Below are 17,155 nucleotides of genomic sequence, written 5' to 3' on the forward strand. Positions count from 1 at the left end.
CCGGGGGAGTCCTCCTGTCAGGACCCCCCCCTGTGGGTAGACGTGTTGGTTTGGTCCGCCGCTCAAAGGTACGTCATTCAGACGCAGAGGGAACCGTGTTATGGGGCCGACCAATAGCAGTACGGTAGATTCTATTTACGGGGGGAGGGGGGGGGGGTTAACATGTTTTATTTTTGTTTCCTGTTTTTTTTTTCCCTTAATTTTTCAGTTTTGTTTTGTTTTTTTCAGTTTTATTAATCTAACAATGCTTGAGTACTGTATTAAAAGAACAAATAAGCGATGCCAGTGCTGTGGAAGTTGTAGCTGTTGTCTTCATATATAGTCACCCGGCTTACCTTTGTACGCTGAAAAAACAACAAAAATAACCACTTCATCTCTCTATATGGATGTGTATGACTTGCAAGAATATCATATTCAAAAAGAAAAAAGGAAAAGAAAAAAGTATTTTTTTTCATGTGGACATCAAAATGAAACAAACCGATACGAGCAGAGGAGTCGGCCCCCCAGGACCAGAGGGCTCGGGGTAACCTGTTGTTATTATTATTATTATTATTATTATTATCGTTCCTGGAGGTCCCCCCCCCCCCCCCTTAACCCCGCTGGTGTAGCGCCACGCTAGCTCTCCAAGCTAACTCTCCAAGCTAACCCTACAGGTGAACCCTGTCCCCATAAACCATGGTAAGGGCCGGGCTGCGCACTGGGTCTTCTGATCAAGGTGATCAGAAGACCCTCCTTAATGCCACCCCCCACCCCCCAAAAAAAACCTTTCACTGCAGTAATTCACCTTAAAAAGATTGAACAACCAGACGATATTGTGCGTCAATCGAGTGAAGCCAACGCCGGGTGGGGCTTCCTGTGGGGTGGCTCTATGCCAGCGGAACCCCCCCCGTCGAATCCAACAGTGTTGTCGGTCACCTCCTCCCCCGTTGTGTGTGCTGTCCGGACCCCCTGACTGGGGGTTCTCACGTATTCTGCACCCCCAAGGGGCTCAGCACCCCCGAGGCCCGCGGACCCCGGCCCCGGCTCATATCATCAGGCGATGGCAAACGGCCCCCCCTCCCTTCGCCGCCTGTGAGCGCGACGTCGTCATAATAATAACAAGGCGCTGTTTTAATTTTGTTCTTTTCTTTATTCTTTTTTCTTTTTTTTTGGTTTGAAGATGCAGTAAAATCACCTCGGTTCATGTGGAAAAAAAAACGCTTGTTTCCTTGTCTTTATTGTCGTGCTTTGTGAACTTGTGAAGAACAATTAACGCCCCGTCGGGATGGTTGTGTAATGTTTTATTTAAAACAGCGATTCATCGTTGTTAAGACAGAGACGGGAGGTGTGAACGAGAACCAGGTGAGCGCTGTTAGCGGTAGCATCAGCTAGCGCCGTAGCGTGCCGTGCGGAGGTTGGAGTGTTTACACGAGGGGGTCCCGGCCAACATCTGCTCAACACCACCGACACTCCGGGGAGAGACTCCTTCTCCGGATTAGAGCCGCTAAGGCCTCACCACTCACATGTAATACTCTGAGTGTTTGTATATATATATTTCAGACATGATATGAATTGTAATTGTACGTGTGTGTGGCGGTCCGCAGGTTTGTGAAACAGTCAGGCCTTCAAGCTGTGTAAATGTTTAATTTGCTGCTTTTCCGAACACATTACAGCAGGCATTACATCTTGGCTTTTTCCAATATGTGTTGGGTGTCGAAATACTAACGTGTCAGCACCCTGCGCAGATACTGGAGAAATGCTCACCACTGCCTGAGCTATATGCTCGTACCTCTTTCAGTGAGGAGTCGTTGCTCTGTGGCTCTGACAGCGTTCCCAGTAACTTCCCCCTTCTCACAGGACCGTGGCCAGGACTGGCCTGAGGAAGAGGTACTAGTTCTCCAAAGCGTCTCGGCTCAGGAAGTAGCCCTGATTTAAACGAGTATCTGAGTTATGAGAGCCCTTATTGGGTTTGTGCTGCTCCGCTTGTTTTCGGTGCGAACCAACACCATTCGTTACCCTAATACATCGTCAATACATGACAAACACACACATGCGCCAAATCAATTACGCTGCTGCGCAGGGAATCGGATCACACCACCAGATGTTGTCGCTCCATCAATCCAGCGTCCCGCCGTTTGCAATACCTTGCCTGTCTCTGTTCTACCTCTAGCTCTCCCCGCCTAGCGCTGTCTTCCCCCGTGCTCTACATCAAACCCCAGTGACCGGGGGGGGGTGCCCGGGGCGGCCATTAGCAAGACGAATGAGACGATGCAGACAAGGACCGTCTCATTCAAGCCAGGTGACTAATGGCCTCAGCTGGCCCCCGCTACATCTGCTAACTATTGGGAAGCGCCAAAGTTGTTCACACGTATTAGCGGGCAGATCTCCTTTCCAGAAGCATCCAGCATCCCTCCTTCAGTACTGACACACCACCTCCCCCCCCCCCCACACACACCACCTTTCTCCCCCCCCACCCTCCTGAGATGAATTTCTCACCAATCTCGCCGTGCAGCTAATATGGGAGGTGAGGACTTTAATATCCACAATAGAACAAAATCAATGGTCGGCAAAGCCCTCTGTGCAGCGGGCAGAAAGAGAAGTAAAGCCAAGTGCCGAGCTCATTGATTTAGCGTCTGAATGATGTGCTATCGACCGCCCCCCCAACCCGCCTTTAAAGTCCTCTAAATTAGAGCTCAATTAACAGGGAGGCGAAGGGCTGACGGGAATCCTTTAGTCGGAGACGGACGGCCAGAGACGCGGATCCGAGCCAACATCCTAATAGTTTCTTATTCTGGGTTCCAAAAGATGAGCGTTCTGTCTCTGACCAGTCGATGTTTAAACACTTCTTCTTCTTTGACAGACACACACACACACTGACACTCACACACACACAGACACACACACACACACGCGCGAACACACTACTTTGAACAACGTGAGAGTCGCTGTAGGCCAGGCCTGATGGGACACAATGCGTTCCCGATCGCCTTGCGCTTGTGTGTGTTGACAGACAAAGTGTTGCATCACGAAGTCGTTGATCAGATGCTTCACAGTGAAGAACCGGTCCTTTAGAAGCAGCTCTCTTGTCAGGGATGCGTAGAGATGGGCTGCTGGCCTTGGGGATCGAACCCAGTGCCTTTCAGCGGGGAGTCAAACGTTGTTTGATAACCCCCCCAAGGGGTTATCACGCTCTGAATGAGCTGAGAAATGTGCTGGAGCATCAGTTGGGTTTCATGGAGAGAGGAGATTCTTCAATCCATCCACTGCTTGTGTAGAATTCTTCATCGCTGACATTCTTTCATCCGTCTTGGTTTTCTAACCTCAGCGGTTCTCAATATGACTTTCTCCTCTCTCAATCTCCTCTCTGGCTATGAGAAGACATGCTCCCACTTTTCGCAAATGGACCCTTCATGCTTGTATACCCTGATCTTAAGGGGAGGACGGTCATTTCAGACCAGCCCTGTTCAGCCTCTTTGTGTGGTTAGCAGGCGAGAAGGTGGATGTGAGAGACAGAAAGAGGCCTTGAAACGAGCAGGACGGGCCGGGAGGTGACAGCTGCCTCTGACCCAGATTCTGTAATCCTTCTTTATGAAAACACCCTCTGTGGACATGACGGTCAATTTCGCTTTATGCTCAGATACTCCCTCGTGATGAAACGTTGTCCTGCAGAGGAATGTTCTGACTGGACTGGTTACCAGCACGGCCTCCTGCCAGCGTTGCACAAGCAGCTCTCGGTCGTTTCCTCATGAGTTTATTCATTAGAGTGCACCGCAGTGAGAGTGACGTTTAACCACACTGACCGCGACTCCTCCCACCCATAGAGCAGCCAAATGTGATCGGTCAGATGCCGAGTCACAAGGGTTTATTAATAGATGAGCTACAATGGAAGGCGTGTTGCGCTGAAGCAGTCAGAAGGTGGGGGGGGGAGGAGGATTGAACTGTTTAAATGTTGGTTAACACCACAAAGGAAAGCCTTAATGAGGCACATAATGAATCAGTTCAGAGGAATACTGGATATCTCTCTCCGTTAGATAAACCAATTGTTTTTTCAGATTAAATTTACAATCTCAAAGATTTCCTTTTGGTCATGTATGGCGATACCCCAAAGATAAGCGGTAATTGTTCCAACTATCCTAAAGGTGTTGCTAAAGACACCCACTTGGTAAAATGAATAACACTGCAAATGCAGTGTTATTTGTGATTTAAGGGCCGCACAATACAGTGTCATTGGGCAAGTTTATTTACATGAAATTGCTAGAGATTACAACTAACATCTAGCCGGTGTCCCTCGGGGAGAGAAACACAGACGATACATTTCGTTCAAGAGACCGTGTTTAATTTGTGGGCCTGAGGTGCAGGCAGTGGTCAGGAGCAGGAACAGAGTGGGTACACTAACAGGTATGGGTTCCTGTTCATGAGGCTTAATTCATTTTCCCAATAGGAGCCAAACCCTTCTCAATCAGTTACAAAAAGGGTACACATCTTCAAAATGCGATGACAAAGGTAAAAAGACACCAGTTAATAATCTAAATCACTTTATTAATTTAAGTTAGGTAGAGACACTAAACATCAGAACCACATTTGCTCCGCTTTGGAGCGGTCTTCAGAGAAATTACAAAACAAAGATGCTTATGTGATACTGTAAAAACAAAAATGGCAAAAAATTAAGAGGTAGAGACTTTAGGCTCATCACTGTGACTGGAGGGACGAGACCTATTGGAATGTAGTTGAATTCAATAACAGTCTTCCCAAACGTTACAGATATAGACATATCAAATATTGTGGAGACTGATGTTATTTGGGCAAAGGGATATTGACAACGATTTAACAATTTACATTTCACTGTAACTGGACGGAAACGTCGGGGCACAGTAGGGGGGTTGGGGAAAGACATCAAATGGTGTCCCCCTGCAAAAAGTTTAAATTCACACTCTAGGACGAGGTATTCTCATCTACTAAAACAAGATGGTCGACAGGCTGACAACGGATGTGATCCACGTGAGACGGAGCGAGAACTAGCGGAGCATTAGCCTGTGAAAACGTCTGGACATTAACCTCCCAGCCGCCTGCTTTCATTACACCCATGTAGGCTTCTTTTAAAACACAGCCTTCCCCCAACCCCCATGACTGTCCATCAGCTCTGCTCCGGGTCCTAGGAGAAGAGATGCACCACGCTGGAATGCCCTGTAGGCCACGCAGGCGACGGGATTAGCAGTACGTGTTGACAGCAAACATCTGAACGCCAAGGGGGTGGAGGACGGTGAAGGAAATAAACTATTATCGCTCTCACGACTTCAACAATGGAGAGATGGTGCTCCGACGTGTGACCCAAGTGTGAGAGGTTGATCAGGGAAGCGGGAGAGATTCCTGGGGGTGGGGGGGGGGAGGTGTGAAAGGCCGAGTTGAAATGTGTTGCGGAGACTCAGTTAATTACAGTGCATGTCTACAAAATGAAAACAAAAAAAAGTGACAGACCTTTACTGTGTGTACAGTAACATACTGTATATTTTTTTCACAAAGACAACTAAATAAGGCTGGTGACTACATTACGTAAATAGTTAATTATTGAATACCTTTTTTTATCTGTATGATTTGAAAAAAACAAAACTAGTGACACATTATATAGATGTTGGTTTCTTTCAACAAAAACACAAACAAAATAGACAACGTAAGAGACGAAACAAAGTCAATAAATCCTTTGTGTAGCACACAGCTTTCTTTGTCCCAGAGGAACGATATGGGAAACCTTTGCATTTGCTCAATGCAAGTGCACCAGTCTAAAGTCAATCTTTTTCTCTTCCCTTCTCCTCTTCATCCTCTTCATCCTCTTTTCGATCCCCCCCTCCCCCCATCCCATCACCCCCCCAGTGGTCGCATCCTCGTGCTTGCAGGTATATGTGCCCCCCCCCGACTCCCCCCCCCCCGCTGCCAGCGTGCCCGTCCCTGGAGGAGGGGGGGGAGGTGGAGGGGGAGGAGCCAGCGCTGTGGCAGGCTCCGGGGGCGGGGCCTCTAGATGCCGTTCTTGTCCTCGTTGTTGTTCATTGCCTCCTTGCGCTGCGCCAGGAAGGGGTACATGCACTTATCGGCCCCCAGGAAGCGGTACATGCAGACGATGGCCTCGAAGGGCAGGATGCTGCGGAGAGGGGGGGCAGATCAGCATCAGCATCGGGAGGAGTAGGGCTAAAACAGGGTTCGAACTAAAGGAGGCACCTCATAAAGTTCTATGTGCCTAGTTGTACGAGGCCCGTTACCTTAAATGGTCCAAATCAATTATACAAATACAACTCTTATTCCCGATATTCTTAATAATAACAAAAAACATCATAAAACTAAATCACTCATCCAGATTCACAGGTTGAGAAGTAAAACTTGTGACTGGAGGTTAAACGGCAGTCGGCCGCCTTAATCAGTGCTGCTCCGATCACAACAACAACAACAACAACCACCAAATGCTGACAGCGTGGTTAGTCCCCGCCCTCAGACCAGACAGCCAATGGGGCTTCAGGGTGGGGTGGGGGCTCACCTCTTCATGAAGTTCACCATGTAGACGATGCGAGGGGTGCAGATCATGTGCTGGTCGGTGAGGATGGCCCTCATGGACTGGGTCACGCAGAACTCCGGCTTCAGGGGGGGGAGGAAGGGCTCGATCTCCTTCCTGTAGGGGGGGGGGCGGACAGGTTAGGAACACAGGGTTCTTTAGAAAGGTAGAACGTAGGGTTCTTTAGGAACGTAGAACGTAGGGTTCTTTAGAAAGGTAGAACGTAGGGTTCTTTAGAAAGGTAGAACGTAGGGTATTTTAGGAACGTAGAACGTAGGGTTCTTTAGAAAGGTAGAACGTAGGGTATTTTAGGAACGTAGAACGTAGGGTTCTTTAGGAACGTAGAACGTAGGGTTCTTTAGAAAGGTAGAACGTAGAGTTCTTTAGGAACGTAGAACGTAGGGTTCTTTAGAAAGGTAGAACGTAGGGTTCTTTGGGAACACAGAACGTAGGGTTGTTTGGGAACGTAGAACGTAGGGTTCTTTAGGAACGTAGAACATAGGGTTTTTTAGGAACGTAGAACGTAGGGTTCTTTAGGAACGTAGAACGTAGGGTTCTTTAGGAACGAATGCAGAACCTTCCGCCTGCGAGTCAACAGCCCTCCCCCCCTTTGTCTAGGCGTGGTCCACATGTGTGGACAGACACATGGAGGATCTGAAGGAGGAGTGATGTGGGGAACAGCTATCGGGGGGGCGGGGGTGACACACAAAGAACATACTTAACATTCACACGGGGCTTTGAAGTCTAAGGCAGCGCTGGTCGAGATTCAGCTTTTATGAAGTGAAAATTGCAGGCAATAAAAACTAAAGTCTTCCCAGGTGCAAAGGAAACAAAACAAATCCATAAACCTTTTGTGGAGCAACGTGTGTGGACGACTCTGGGCTGTAGTGGGGCTCTGCCGTGTGCTGTAGTGGGGGGCGGGGGGGGCTCACCTGATGCGACAGCCCTTGAACATGCCCGTGTCCACCAGGTAGGGGCACACCAGGGTCATGTTGATGCCGTCCTTCTCGGACGCCTTCAGCTCGTGGCTCAGCGACTCGTGGAAGCCGATGGCGCCAAACTTACTGGCGCAGTAGTCCTGGGGAGGGGATCAGAGATAACCAGTTAGCCTTGTTAACAGTTCAAATAATATACTTATACAAACATTAATTAATAATGTATGCAAAAAAAATAAAAAAATCGAGAGATCAGTACATGTATAAAATATATACAAAAATGTAATTGTAAATATATATGCATACACCAAAAACAAATATACACCAATACAAGAGTATAAATGTTTGAGCGTGTCCGCGGAGATAAGAGCGACCACGATAGCACTCCTCTTCCCATTAAGGACGATCCCAGACCCCCCCCCACCTCCACCTCCACCTCCCGTCCTCACACCCCCACCTCCGCGGCGCCATTAGCATTCTGCTAGCGCTCATCAGGGGCCCGAGTCCTCACGGTTCGATGAGGTTTCACCCGCGGACTAATCTCTCTCTGGAGCTCCTGGTGTCAATAAACCGAGGAGCGAGTGAAAAGAGATTTGGGCCGTGCCCACAGGACCGGGGAGGGCGGGGGGTTGTTGTGGGTGTGGTGGTGATGGAGGAGGTGGTGTTGGAGGTGAATGAGGAGCTGGAGGAGCTGCTAGAGGAGATGAAGGTGCTGGTGGTGGTGGTGGTGGAGGTGGTGCTAGAAGAGCTGAAGGTGGTTGTAGAAGAGGTAGTGGTGGTGGTAGAGGAGGTGGAGGTGGTACTGTGGTGTCGGGGGGGGGGGCGTTGGGGGTTCCGGAGGGTATTGTGCGGCCCTTAAATCACAAAGAAGGCCGTGCTTCCAGAGGGCAAAGCGGAGACAAAGGACAGGAGCCGGCGGCTCCCGGAGCCTCTGTGACGACCGTAGGAATAGAATTCATAGATTCATAGATTCTAGGTAGCTATAAAGTGAAATTCTAAATTATAATTCATTTTATATTCAATTTCTAAAAAGAAAAGCAGAAAATCTGCCCTTGCCGAAAGAGGGAGTCGAGAGGGAACAGTCGGGAGGGGAGTGGGGGGGGGAATAATAACTAAATCAGCCCCAGAGGAGCTGGAGCCCAGACCAAACGGACGCCGCTTTGACCTGAATACTGAGCGGCCCCGACGCCTTCACAAAGCGCTGATGAAGACGTCTCGGGCCCTCGGAGGGCTGTCAGCTTACTGGGGCCCTGGGGTCAGGGCCCTACGGGGCCCCCACAGTCCCCCACCCCCATCTGTGTCCCTCAATTTAACGGGCGGAGGGAAGGGGGTCCGAGAGTGTTCCCTGGCATCAAGTACCCCCCCCCCCCCCCCCCCCCCCCCCCCCCCACACACACACACACCAACACCCAGCCAAAAGAAAATGGTGGGAAGCTGTGTGTGTGTGTGTGTGTGTGTGTGTGTGTGTGTGTGTGTGTGTGTGTGTGTGTGTGTGTGTGTGTGTGTGTGTGTGTGTGTGTGTGTGTGTGTGTGTGTGTGTGTGTCTCTAACCTCCACTCCAGCTGTGCTGAATAAACCAAGGGAGCTGGCAACCGTCACAATGTGTCCATGATTCAACTCCAGCATCTTGGGGAGAAAAGCCTTGGTGGTCTGGGGGGAGAGAGGGGAGGGGGGGGAAGGGGGGAGGGAGGGGGGGGAGGGGGGAGAGAGAGAGAGGGGAGGGAGGTGGCAGAGAGAAGAGAAAGAAAAACAAAAAGTTATTTTGAATTCTTAGGTTCATTTCTGCAGTTAAGCATTGCCAAAGCCCTTCCAGGCCCCAACCGATGCCCCCCATCATTCCTCTCCATGGTGATACAAGAGATAGATCCTTTCAGAGCTAAAAAAATCACATGACTGCCTGCTGAAAATCATCCAAAAAAGAGGCTGATATTAGAGGAAGAAAAGGTGACCCTGCTCCAACAGGCGGGGGCAAACCAACACGACCGCCTGACGGAAGTTAATGATTGGCCGCTGTGTGAGCGCTGTGTGAGCGCTGTACAGCCCGCCTTTCGTTTCCCACACAGATCTGGTGCCCGGGCCTAAAGAGCCGCTGACAGCACCAATCATAGTCCTCTGTTCACTCGACCACTTCCCACAATGCAACTCAGCCCCGCCGGCGAGCGGTCAATGGAACAATCGTTCCCGGGGGCGCGGAGGGGGGGCGCAGATGAAAGCGTTCGGCGCTGACTCGCCACGTGAAACACAAGCGGCTCCGCCAGGGAGAGTAGTGAGATGGGGGGCTGGGCACGACACAGGCATGGGGGAGACAGGGGGAGACGGGGGAGACGGGGTTAGGAGGGAGGGTCACAGTGGATTAACCGGCAGATCCAGTCCTCGTTCTGACCGACAGGACGACTCGAGCCGTTCTGGACTCAGCATGTGGGCCAATCAGCAGGTGTGACACGTGACAGGAACCGACCAATCAGTGGGCCCCTAGGAGGTCTCCACAACAAGCAGCAGGCCCCTTTTGTTCCCCCCCGCTGCTAGACCTGCTCTAATCACATCTCCTTCACTGTGAAGCAAATTGCTCCCTTAGCCTCACGCCCCCCCGCCCCTAAGCCCCCCTCCCCTCCTTTGATTGTTATTTGGGTTTTAGATTACATCGAGTAAACAACAACAAAAGTAGATCGCACCATTCACACATCGGCCTTCCCTCTTCCACACACGCTCCCCCGGGGCGGGGGGGTGGCTGGGTGTGACCCTTGAAGCGGGAACGCTCTGATCCACACTTTTATCAGCGCTGTTGTAAGCGGGGGCAGGAGCAGCATGGGACCACTTAGCACAACTATTCAACTACTGGCAACAACAGAGCTGAAGAACCAAAGGACGTTCACTCAGTGTTTTAACTTGATAACGGCTTTAATGCGGCTCCCTCGTCCGTTACGAGGCCGCCCGCGTGGTGCAGAGCCCGTCTGCACGCCCAAAGCCCGAGCAGTCCCGGGCAGGGGGAAGCGTCCGTCAGAGGGGGGCGCGCCGAGAGCCATCAACTGTGTACAAGTTATTATTTAGCGATCTGACTCCGCTCCAAACATCTGCACTGTTTCCAGCACATTAAAAAACTAAAACTGCTGCAATATTTAACTAGTTTTAGTGATGGGGGCGCCTCAAAAAATAAAGGGAGGAGAGAGAGAGAGAGAGAGAGAGAGAGAGAGAGAGGGCTGGGGGGAGTGTTGCATGCAAACGCAGCATTAGCTAACAGATCGACTGATACCTGTTCATGGGACCCTAACCCTGTCCTACCGCAACCCTACGGGGGAGGGAACACACACACACACACACACACACAGTCTGAGCACCTTCACCGTGGAGGCAGAGAGCGAGACGGGAACACAAGGACGCCACTCAGCGGTCCCTCCCCCCCCTCTCCCCCCCCCTCCTCCCATGATACCCTGCTTCACATGGCGGACTTGGCATATGGGCACGACCTGCGGCGACCTCCCGGACACGAAATGTGTGAAAGCGTCGGGGGGGCTCATCTCCCACATCAAGCGGCGTTGTAATTGGGCCTCAACGCGGCGCGTTCCGCTAAATTACCCCCCCGCGACACAGCCGGGCTTCCTTCATCCATGTGGGGGCCGCACTGTCCGGCCGCAGCCCCTAATTGGTGTTTGCCCCAAAAGGAAAAGATTTGAAAACCGCACAAAGCTGCTTGCAGCTGGGGTGTCAGGCTGCATTACAGCTCATGCTCGACCAACAGGAATATGAACAAAATACCGGCCTTTTTCTTTTTTCGCGTCCGACCAGATGGTGGTTTAATTGGGCTGACCTCGCCGCGGACGGGAGGCGGAGAGCGGACGAGTGTGAAGGGAGAAACGCCTAGCCCAAATCCCCACGAAGACAAGGGCGCTTTTTTTCTTTACAATCCGCGGCTGGTCAAGGGATTCACACGGAGCGTCGGAGTGGGGCTCTGGAGCGAGTCGGTATCGGCTGATCTCTGGACCGGATGGAGGGGGGGGGGGGGGTCAACCTGATGCGCGGCGATATCGGATGCCGAGTGAAATCCACTGGAGCTGGACCGTAACCACGACAACAGAGTGGGACCGTTCCCCCGAGAACAGTCCCCATCACCTCATCCTCTCATGGCAAGGTGTAAGAGAACAGGTACAGGTGCCCCCCTCCCCCCCCCCACTACAGGGTACAGGTGCCCCCCTCCCCCACTACAGGGTACAGGTGCCCCCCTCCCCCTCCCCCCACTACAGGGTACAGGTGCCCCCCTCCCCCCACTACAGGGTACAGGTGCCCCCCTCCCCCTCCCCCCCCACTACAGGGTACAGGTGCCCCCCTCCCCCACTACAGGGTACAGGGTGCCCCCCCTCCCCCACTACAGGGTACAGGTGCCCCCCTCCCCCCACTACAGGGTACAGGGTGCCCCCCTCACCCCCACTACAAGGGTACAGGTGCCCCACCCCCCCCCCCACTACAGGGTACAGGTGCCCCCCTCCCCCACTACAGGGTACAGGTGCCCCCCCTCCCCCCACTACAGGGTACAGGTGCCCCCCTCCCCCACTACAGGGTACAGGTGCCCCCCTCCCCCCACTACAGGGTACAGGTGCCCCCTCCCCCACTACAGGGTACAGGTGCTTCGGCCCACACCCAGGTCAGGGCGGTGGGGGTTCTATCTAGACCCAGCGGAGGAGGACCTTCTGCCTGGCTGCCCCCTTTCTCCGCGGAGCAGGAATGCGGCCGGCGGACCTGGGCCCCTGTCGGCCGCCATCGCGTCAGCCGCCGCAGACAAGAAACACATTGTCAGACTAACTGGGTCAGACTCTCTGTTACCGTCCTGTTGGACTGGGACGGGTCTCTCTCTCTCTCTCTCTCTCTTCTCTCTCTCCTCTCTCCTCTCTCTCTCTCTCTCTCTCTCTCTCTCTCTCTCTCTCTCTCTCTCTCTCTCTCTCTCTCTCTCTCTCTCTCTCTCTCTCTCTCTCTCTCTCTCTCTCTCTCTCTCTCTCTCTCGTAGAGGGCGGGGGGCAGAGGCACCTGTTGAGCAACTGTTTCAAGATGGTCGGACAGAGTGGGGGGGGGGGGGGGCTCTTTTGATGTCACAACACTAAACCTACTAAGCCAGCGCTACAATAGCGACGCTGGATTATAAACGGTCCCAGACTGCAGGACAAATAATAACAAACCGGAAAGAGAGGAGGAGAGGGTCTGGGTCCGTTAGCCCACCAGCTGCACTTATTAAGAGGATCATCAGGAAGAATTAAACATGATAAGCTCTGACTGGGAAAACACCCAAGGGGATGGGGGGGTGAGTCGCTGCAGCTTGCGAACATACGTGTGTGTGTGTGTGTGTGTGTACGTACGTGTGTGTGTGTGTGTGTACGTGCGTGTGTGTGTGCGTGCACACTGAACCCCATGCAGCTGCATCCACCGCCTCCAAATATCAGCCCGTGGGAGTAGGGAGTGTGATGTGGGTGGAGGGGGGAGGGAGGCCATGATGTTTTGGGGGGGGGGGGGTTCCGTGCGGGCCCGACCTGGCAGAATCCCACACGTACAGAGATAACCATCGCGTCCTGCTCTCGGCTGTGGAGCGCACCCTCCCCAGTTTCCACCCCGTCGTCCAAAACGTTGAAACTCTCGCACGAGATTAAAGATCTCTGCTGCGCCAAAAACCTGACAGCGGGATCACCACCTCCTGAACGAGGTATGGAGCCGGTTCTAACTCTGGTTCTAACTCCTGTTCTAACTCCGGTTCTAACTCCGGTTCTAACTCCGGTTCTAACTCCGGTTCTAACTCTGCACGGGCAGTAAGAACCTCGGAGCCACAGAGGGTTTCATCTACTGCAACACCATCCGTCAAAGTTACCTGCCTTGGAAACGCACAAGGTGAAGTGCACCCTGGGAAGTTTTGTTACCTCCAAGCAAAGCAATGTCCTCTGCTCTTCTAAAGCAATACAAACATAACAACTCCCAGTCCCTCTAATCTCCTTGGGAACCAAAAAGTATATAGGAAAACCACAAGTGTTACAATCAGTCCAACATGGTATGACTCAACCTTTAAAAAACTTAAAAAAAGATGAACATGAATTCAATAAGACAATAAAGGCCTCCTCTGTTTGACGTGACCCTATAATCTCGGAGTCACACACAAACAGGCCTCTAAAAATAAATTACATACACTCCGTCTATTGTGCCCACCTGCAAACGGTGAGCAAATACTGTGTGTGTGTGTGTGTGTGTGTGTGTGTGTGTGTGTGTGTGTGTGTGTGTGTGTGTGTGTGTGTGTGTGTGTGTGTGTGTGTGTGTGTGTGGACAGGTCCCCGTTAGCCTCAGCCCCATTCATTCAGTCATTCATTCATGCAGCTTGTGTCTATAATGAACCACATCCTCCCATTCTGCATGTCGCCATTCATTAGTCTCTTCTCTCATCTCACCCCACCCCCCGCTTAAGTAACCGTAGAAACAACGGAACAGAGCCTTGGCCAGCACCCCCCCCCCCCCCCCCCCCCCCCTTAATGAGAATCCCAACGACTGGATTATGACTTTGTAATAATTCTGATCTGAAAGATTACAGGGCGTGGACAGTGCATTATAAGCACAGAATAAACATTGTGTGCAACAGATTTGTTGCAAAGGGGGCCTCCGATCATTTATTAAACAGTGCGATTCAAATCACACACCCTCACACACACACACACGCACCTTATGAATAGGCATGCAAGTCCGAATGGAAACATTCCTGCGATATTGGCACCCTGGTTAACACAGTTAGCACTATGCTCATGGAAACTCAGCTGAGGCCGATAGACGTCTAGCTGACCGACCATTCAGAACATTACAAACACTCACATCCCTCAAACAGCCAATAGTACACAATACAGCATTTATTTACGGGCTACTGCATGCATGTTATTTTCAACTCACCCAGAAGTGCGCGTGACAGTTGACCACCAAAGTGCGCTCGATGAGCTCATCGGGACACTCCAGGAGGTGGTGCCCGGAGACGACACCGGCGTTGTTGATCAGCATGTCCACCTCGCCCACCTCCCGGCGCACCTTCTCGGCCGTCATGTACACACTCTCCCGCTTGCCCACGTCACACACGTAGGTATAAACCTGGGGCTGGAACGGCGGGACCTCCTCTACTCCTCCGACCGTACCTGTGGGGTCAGAGCGCATCAGTACAAGGCATGCAACACACACACGCACGCACGCACGCACGCACGCACGCACGCACGCACGCACGCTGGACAGGCTGGTATCTTGGGAGTGTTGTTATAGGGTACGCATCACACGATAACACATATGGGTTGGGCGGCGCAGTTTCATAACACTTGTTTGCAGGCTAAAGCGTTGGGCTTGCCTTGTTGTGATGCAAACCTTTTGTTGTTTGGGGACCGGTTCGGAACCTTTAAAACAATAGTGACCAAGTACAAGATTCAAATGTAGCTTTCAATATATGACCAGGACTATGCAAGAGCCATACTGGCAGTGGTTCGGTGACGGTAATGTGTGTGGGTGGAAGTTGAACTTTGAATCATTGAAGCGTGCGAGGAAAAAAAAAAAACGAAATCGTGGCATCTTACAAAATCTTAAATACCCTACATATAATCTTGACATATGCGCGCACATGCATCCAATATCCCCAGGCGTGAGAACGTGCGGATATAAAAGTATTGTTGACACCGGGTGTAAACCTTGAGACACTATGAGTTCCAAGTCCAGAAATAGCCCCACTGCACTCACCGTCTTTAGGCATGGGACTGTCCAGCTCCCGGTATATCTCCCGCACCATTTCTGCGGTCTCCTCGTTGCTCTGGCTGTTTATGTCCCATAGCACCAGCACCGCCCGCCTCCGGGCGAACTCCTTGGCAAAGAGCCGCCCGAGGCCACTGCCAGCGCCGGTGATCACGCACACCTGTCCCGCCACGCTCTTCTCCTTCGGCCGCACGATCCACTTGGCCCCGGCGGTTACGAAAGCCCAGAGGACTTTCAAAATCACCAGGAAGAACTCCGCAATTATCATCATCCTCATCCAGAATATCAGCCAAGCAGGAAGTGAAGAAGAAATTATCGATTCTGGTAGATCGTGGTGAAAGCGGACGCGTTGGTCGGAGCGTCCCCTTTTGTCTTGCAGGCTAACAGCAGTATAACGTGTTGGGGGATAGTACCACGAAAAGTGCAATGCCAAGCCGGGCAAGTCTCTAAAATCTGCCGAAAACGCGAAAATAGCAGATCATGTATGAAGGCTGATGGCAGCTCCTAAAACCCCAGAGTTCACACGCTATCGCTGCAGACTGGAACGGATCAATGGAAGTTTCCCACAATCAGGAGCATGTTTCCAAAATGTTTCCTATCAGACCACACAGTGGAGTTGTCACTAGCACGGATCAGTCTCAACGAGTTGCTTCTGTTGTCTATGCCCTGTTGTCTGTCTGTGTGTCTGTCTGTGTGTCTGTACACGCTCTGATCCCTCGCTCTGTACTTCCCTGCTGCTCCTCTCTACTCATCTTAAACTCACACCGCGTCTCACAAGCTTTTATCCTGTCCAGCCGTCCGCGGTGGGACCCAATAGGACGGAGAGAGGAGCGCCTATCAGAGGGAAGCGGTCGGATCCACACACACACACATACGCGCACGCGCACACCCACACACACACACACACACACACACACACACACACACACACACACACACACACACACACAAACACCCACACACACACACCCCGGGAGGAGGAGGAGGACTATGATGGGAAAGACCAATGAAACCATTCACGCCGTAATGCGTAATTTGGTGGAATTTACTTTTTTCCCCAGAGCCTCTCAATTCCTGAATGTAGTCCCTAGTCATCATTTCGATCTAATTTTTTTTGATAGTCTACATAGGTCTAGACCAACACGTAACGTATTAAATTATTTGTATATGATTTGATCAATGATAAAATAATGTCAGTGATTACAATTATGCATGGGTTTAAAAATAGTAGCGACAGAAATCCTATGTGTAAAATATAAAATAGGCTTAGAGCATTAATAAACTTAATCTCATGGGAATGTTACAAAACAGTCCACAGCTGTCGGGGTTTCCAGAGTTAGTAGGCCTACGTCGTGTATGATTATATTGTGATATAAGATTCGATTACATAATAAGAAAAAGGCAATTTCTAAATGAGCTTCAAGTTTGCTGTGGTTTACGATCAGATGCGTTCTCTGTGCAATAGGTGTCATACGGAGAAATGACCATTTATTTACCAGTTTACAATACACAGATTGGGAAGTGGCCTATCCAAGTTAGAATTATTCGTCATAGATGTTTGGCCTTTAACAGTATTGCTAAGGCATAAGGCCAGTTAACCAATATATAAATAATTGCAATAAAATTATCTCTATCTCCTGTCAATTCACTGTGACCGGTCTCATATGATACTACGAAGTAATCAATGTGATGATTTCATCAACACGTTATGATCCCATATTTCTTTATTTATTCTCAGTATTAGAAAAAAAGCTATATTTGCGCCCATGATGTAAATAATGCTCAATGTGGTGGCCCACTTACTCATATGGATGTGCTCTTGAAACATACTGTACTTTGAGTTGGAGAAATGTTGGGAGGGCAGAGTGAAGCGTTGGCGCCACTTGCTGGCCACACGAGGTGCTGCACCACACAATACTTAAAGCTTCTTCAGTAAAGTCTCAAGAACCCCTATCAGCTGGTTCAG

At 51.0% G+C, this 17,155-nt stretch overlaps 1 protein-coding gene across 1 annotated transcript; it reads right to left on the reverse strand.

Annotated features, from left to right (window-relative positions):
* Positions 1-5,935: 5,935 nt before the first annotated feature.
* On the reverse strand, positions 5,936-15,839 carry rdh10a (retinol dehydrogenase 10a). The gene is made up of 6 exons (XM_079754449.1): positions 15,178-15,839; positions 14,356-14,591; positions 9,004-9,102; positions 7,450-7,595; positions 6,503-6,634; positions 5,936-6,112 (listed from the first exon to the last, which is right to left on the reverse strand). The coding sequence occupies exons 1-6, from the start codon at positions 15,464-15,466 to the stop codon at positions 5,989-5,991; spliced, it is 1,026 nt and encodes a 341-aa protein (XP_079610575.1). The 5' UTR covers positions 15,467-15,839; the 3' UTR covers positions 5,936-5,988.
* Positions 15,840-17,155: the final 1,316 nt, after the last annotated feature.

The sequence above is a fragment of the Pollachius pollachius genome (assembly GCF_949987615.1).
Source record: "Pollachius pollachius genome assembly, chromosome: 17".
NCBI classification, from domain to species: Eukaryota; Metazoa; Chordata; class Actinopteri; order Gadiformes; family Gadidae; genus Pollachius; species Pollachius pollachius.

Coding starts and splice junctions, on each gene's coding strand:
- rdh10a (XM_079754449.1), bottom strand. CDS start 15,466: ATGAGGATGATGATAATTGCGGAGTTCTTCCTGGTGATTTTGAAAGTC. Junction 9,103..14,355: donor ACTGTCACGCGCACTTCTGG/GTGAGTTGAAAA, acceptor CTCTCCCCCCAG/ACCACCAAGGCTTTTCTCCC. Junction 7,596..9,003: donor TCAGCACAGCTGGAGTGGAG/GTTAGAGACACA, acceptor TCCCCTCCCCAG/GACTACTGCGCCAGTAAGTT.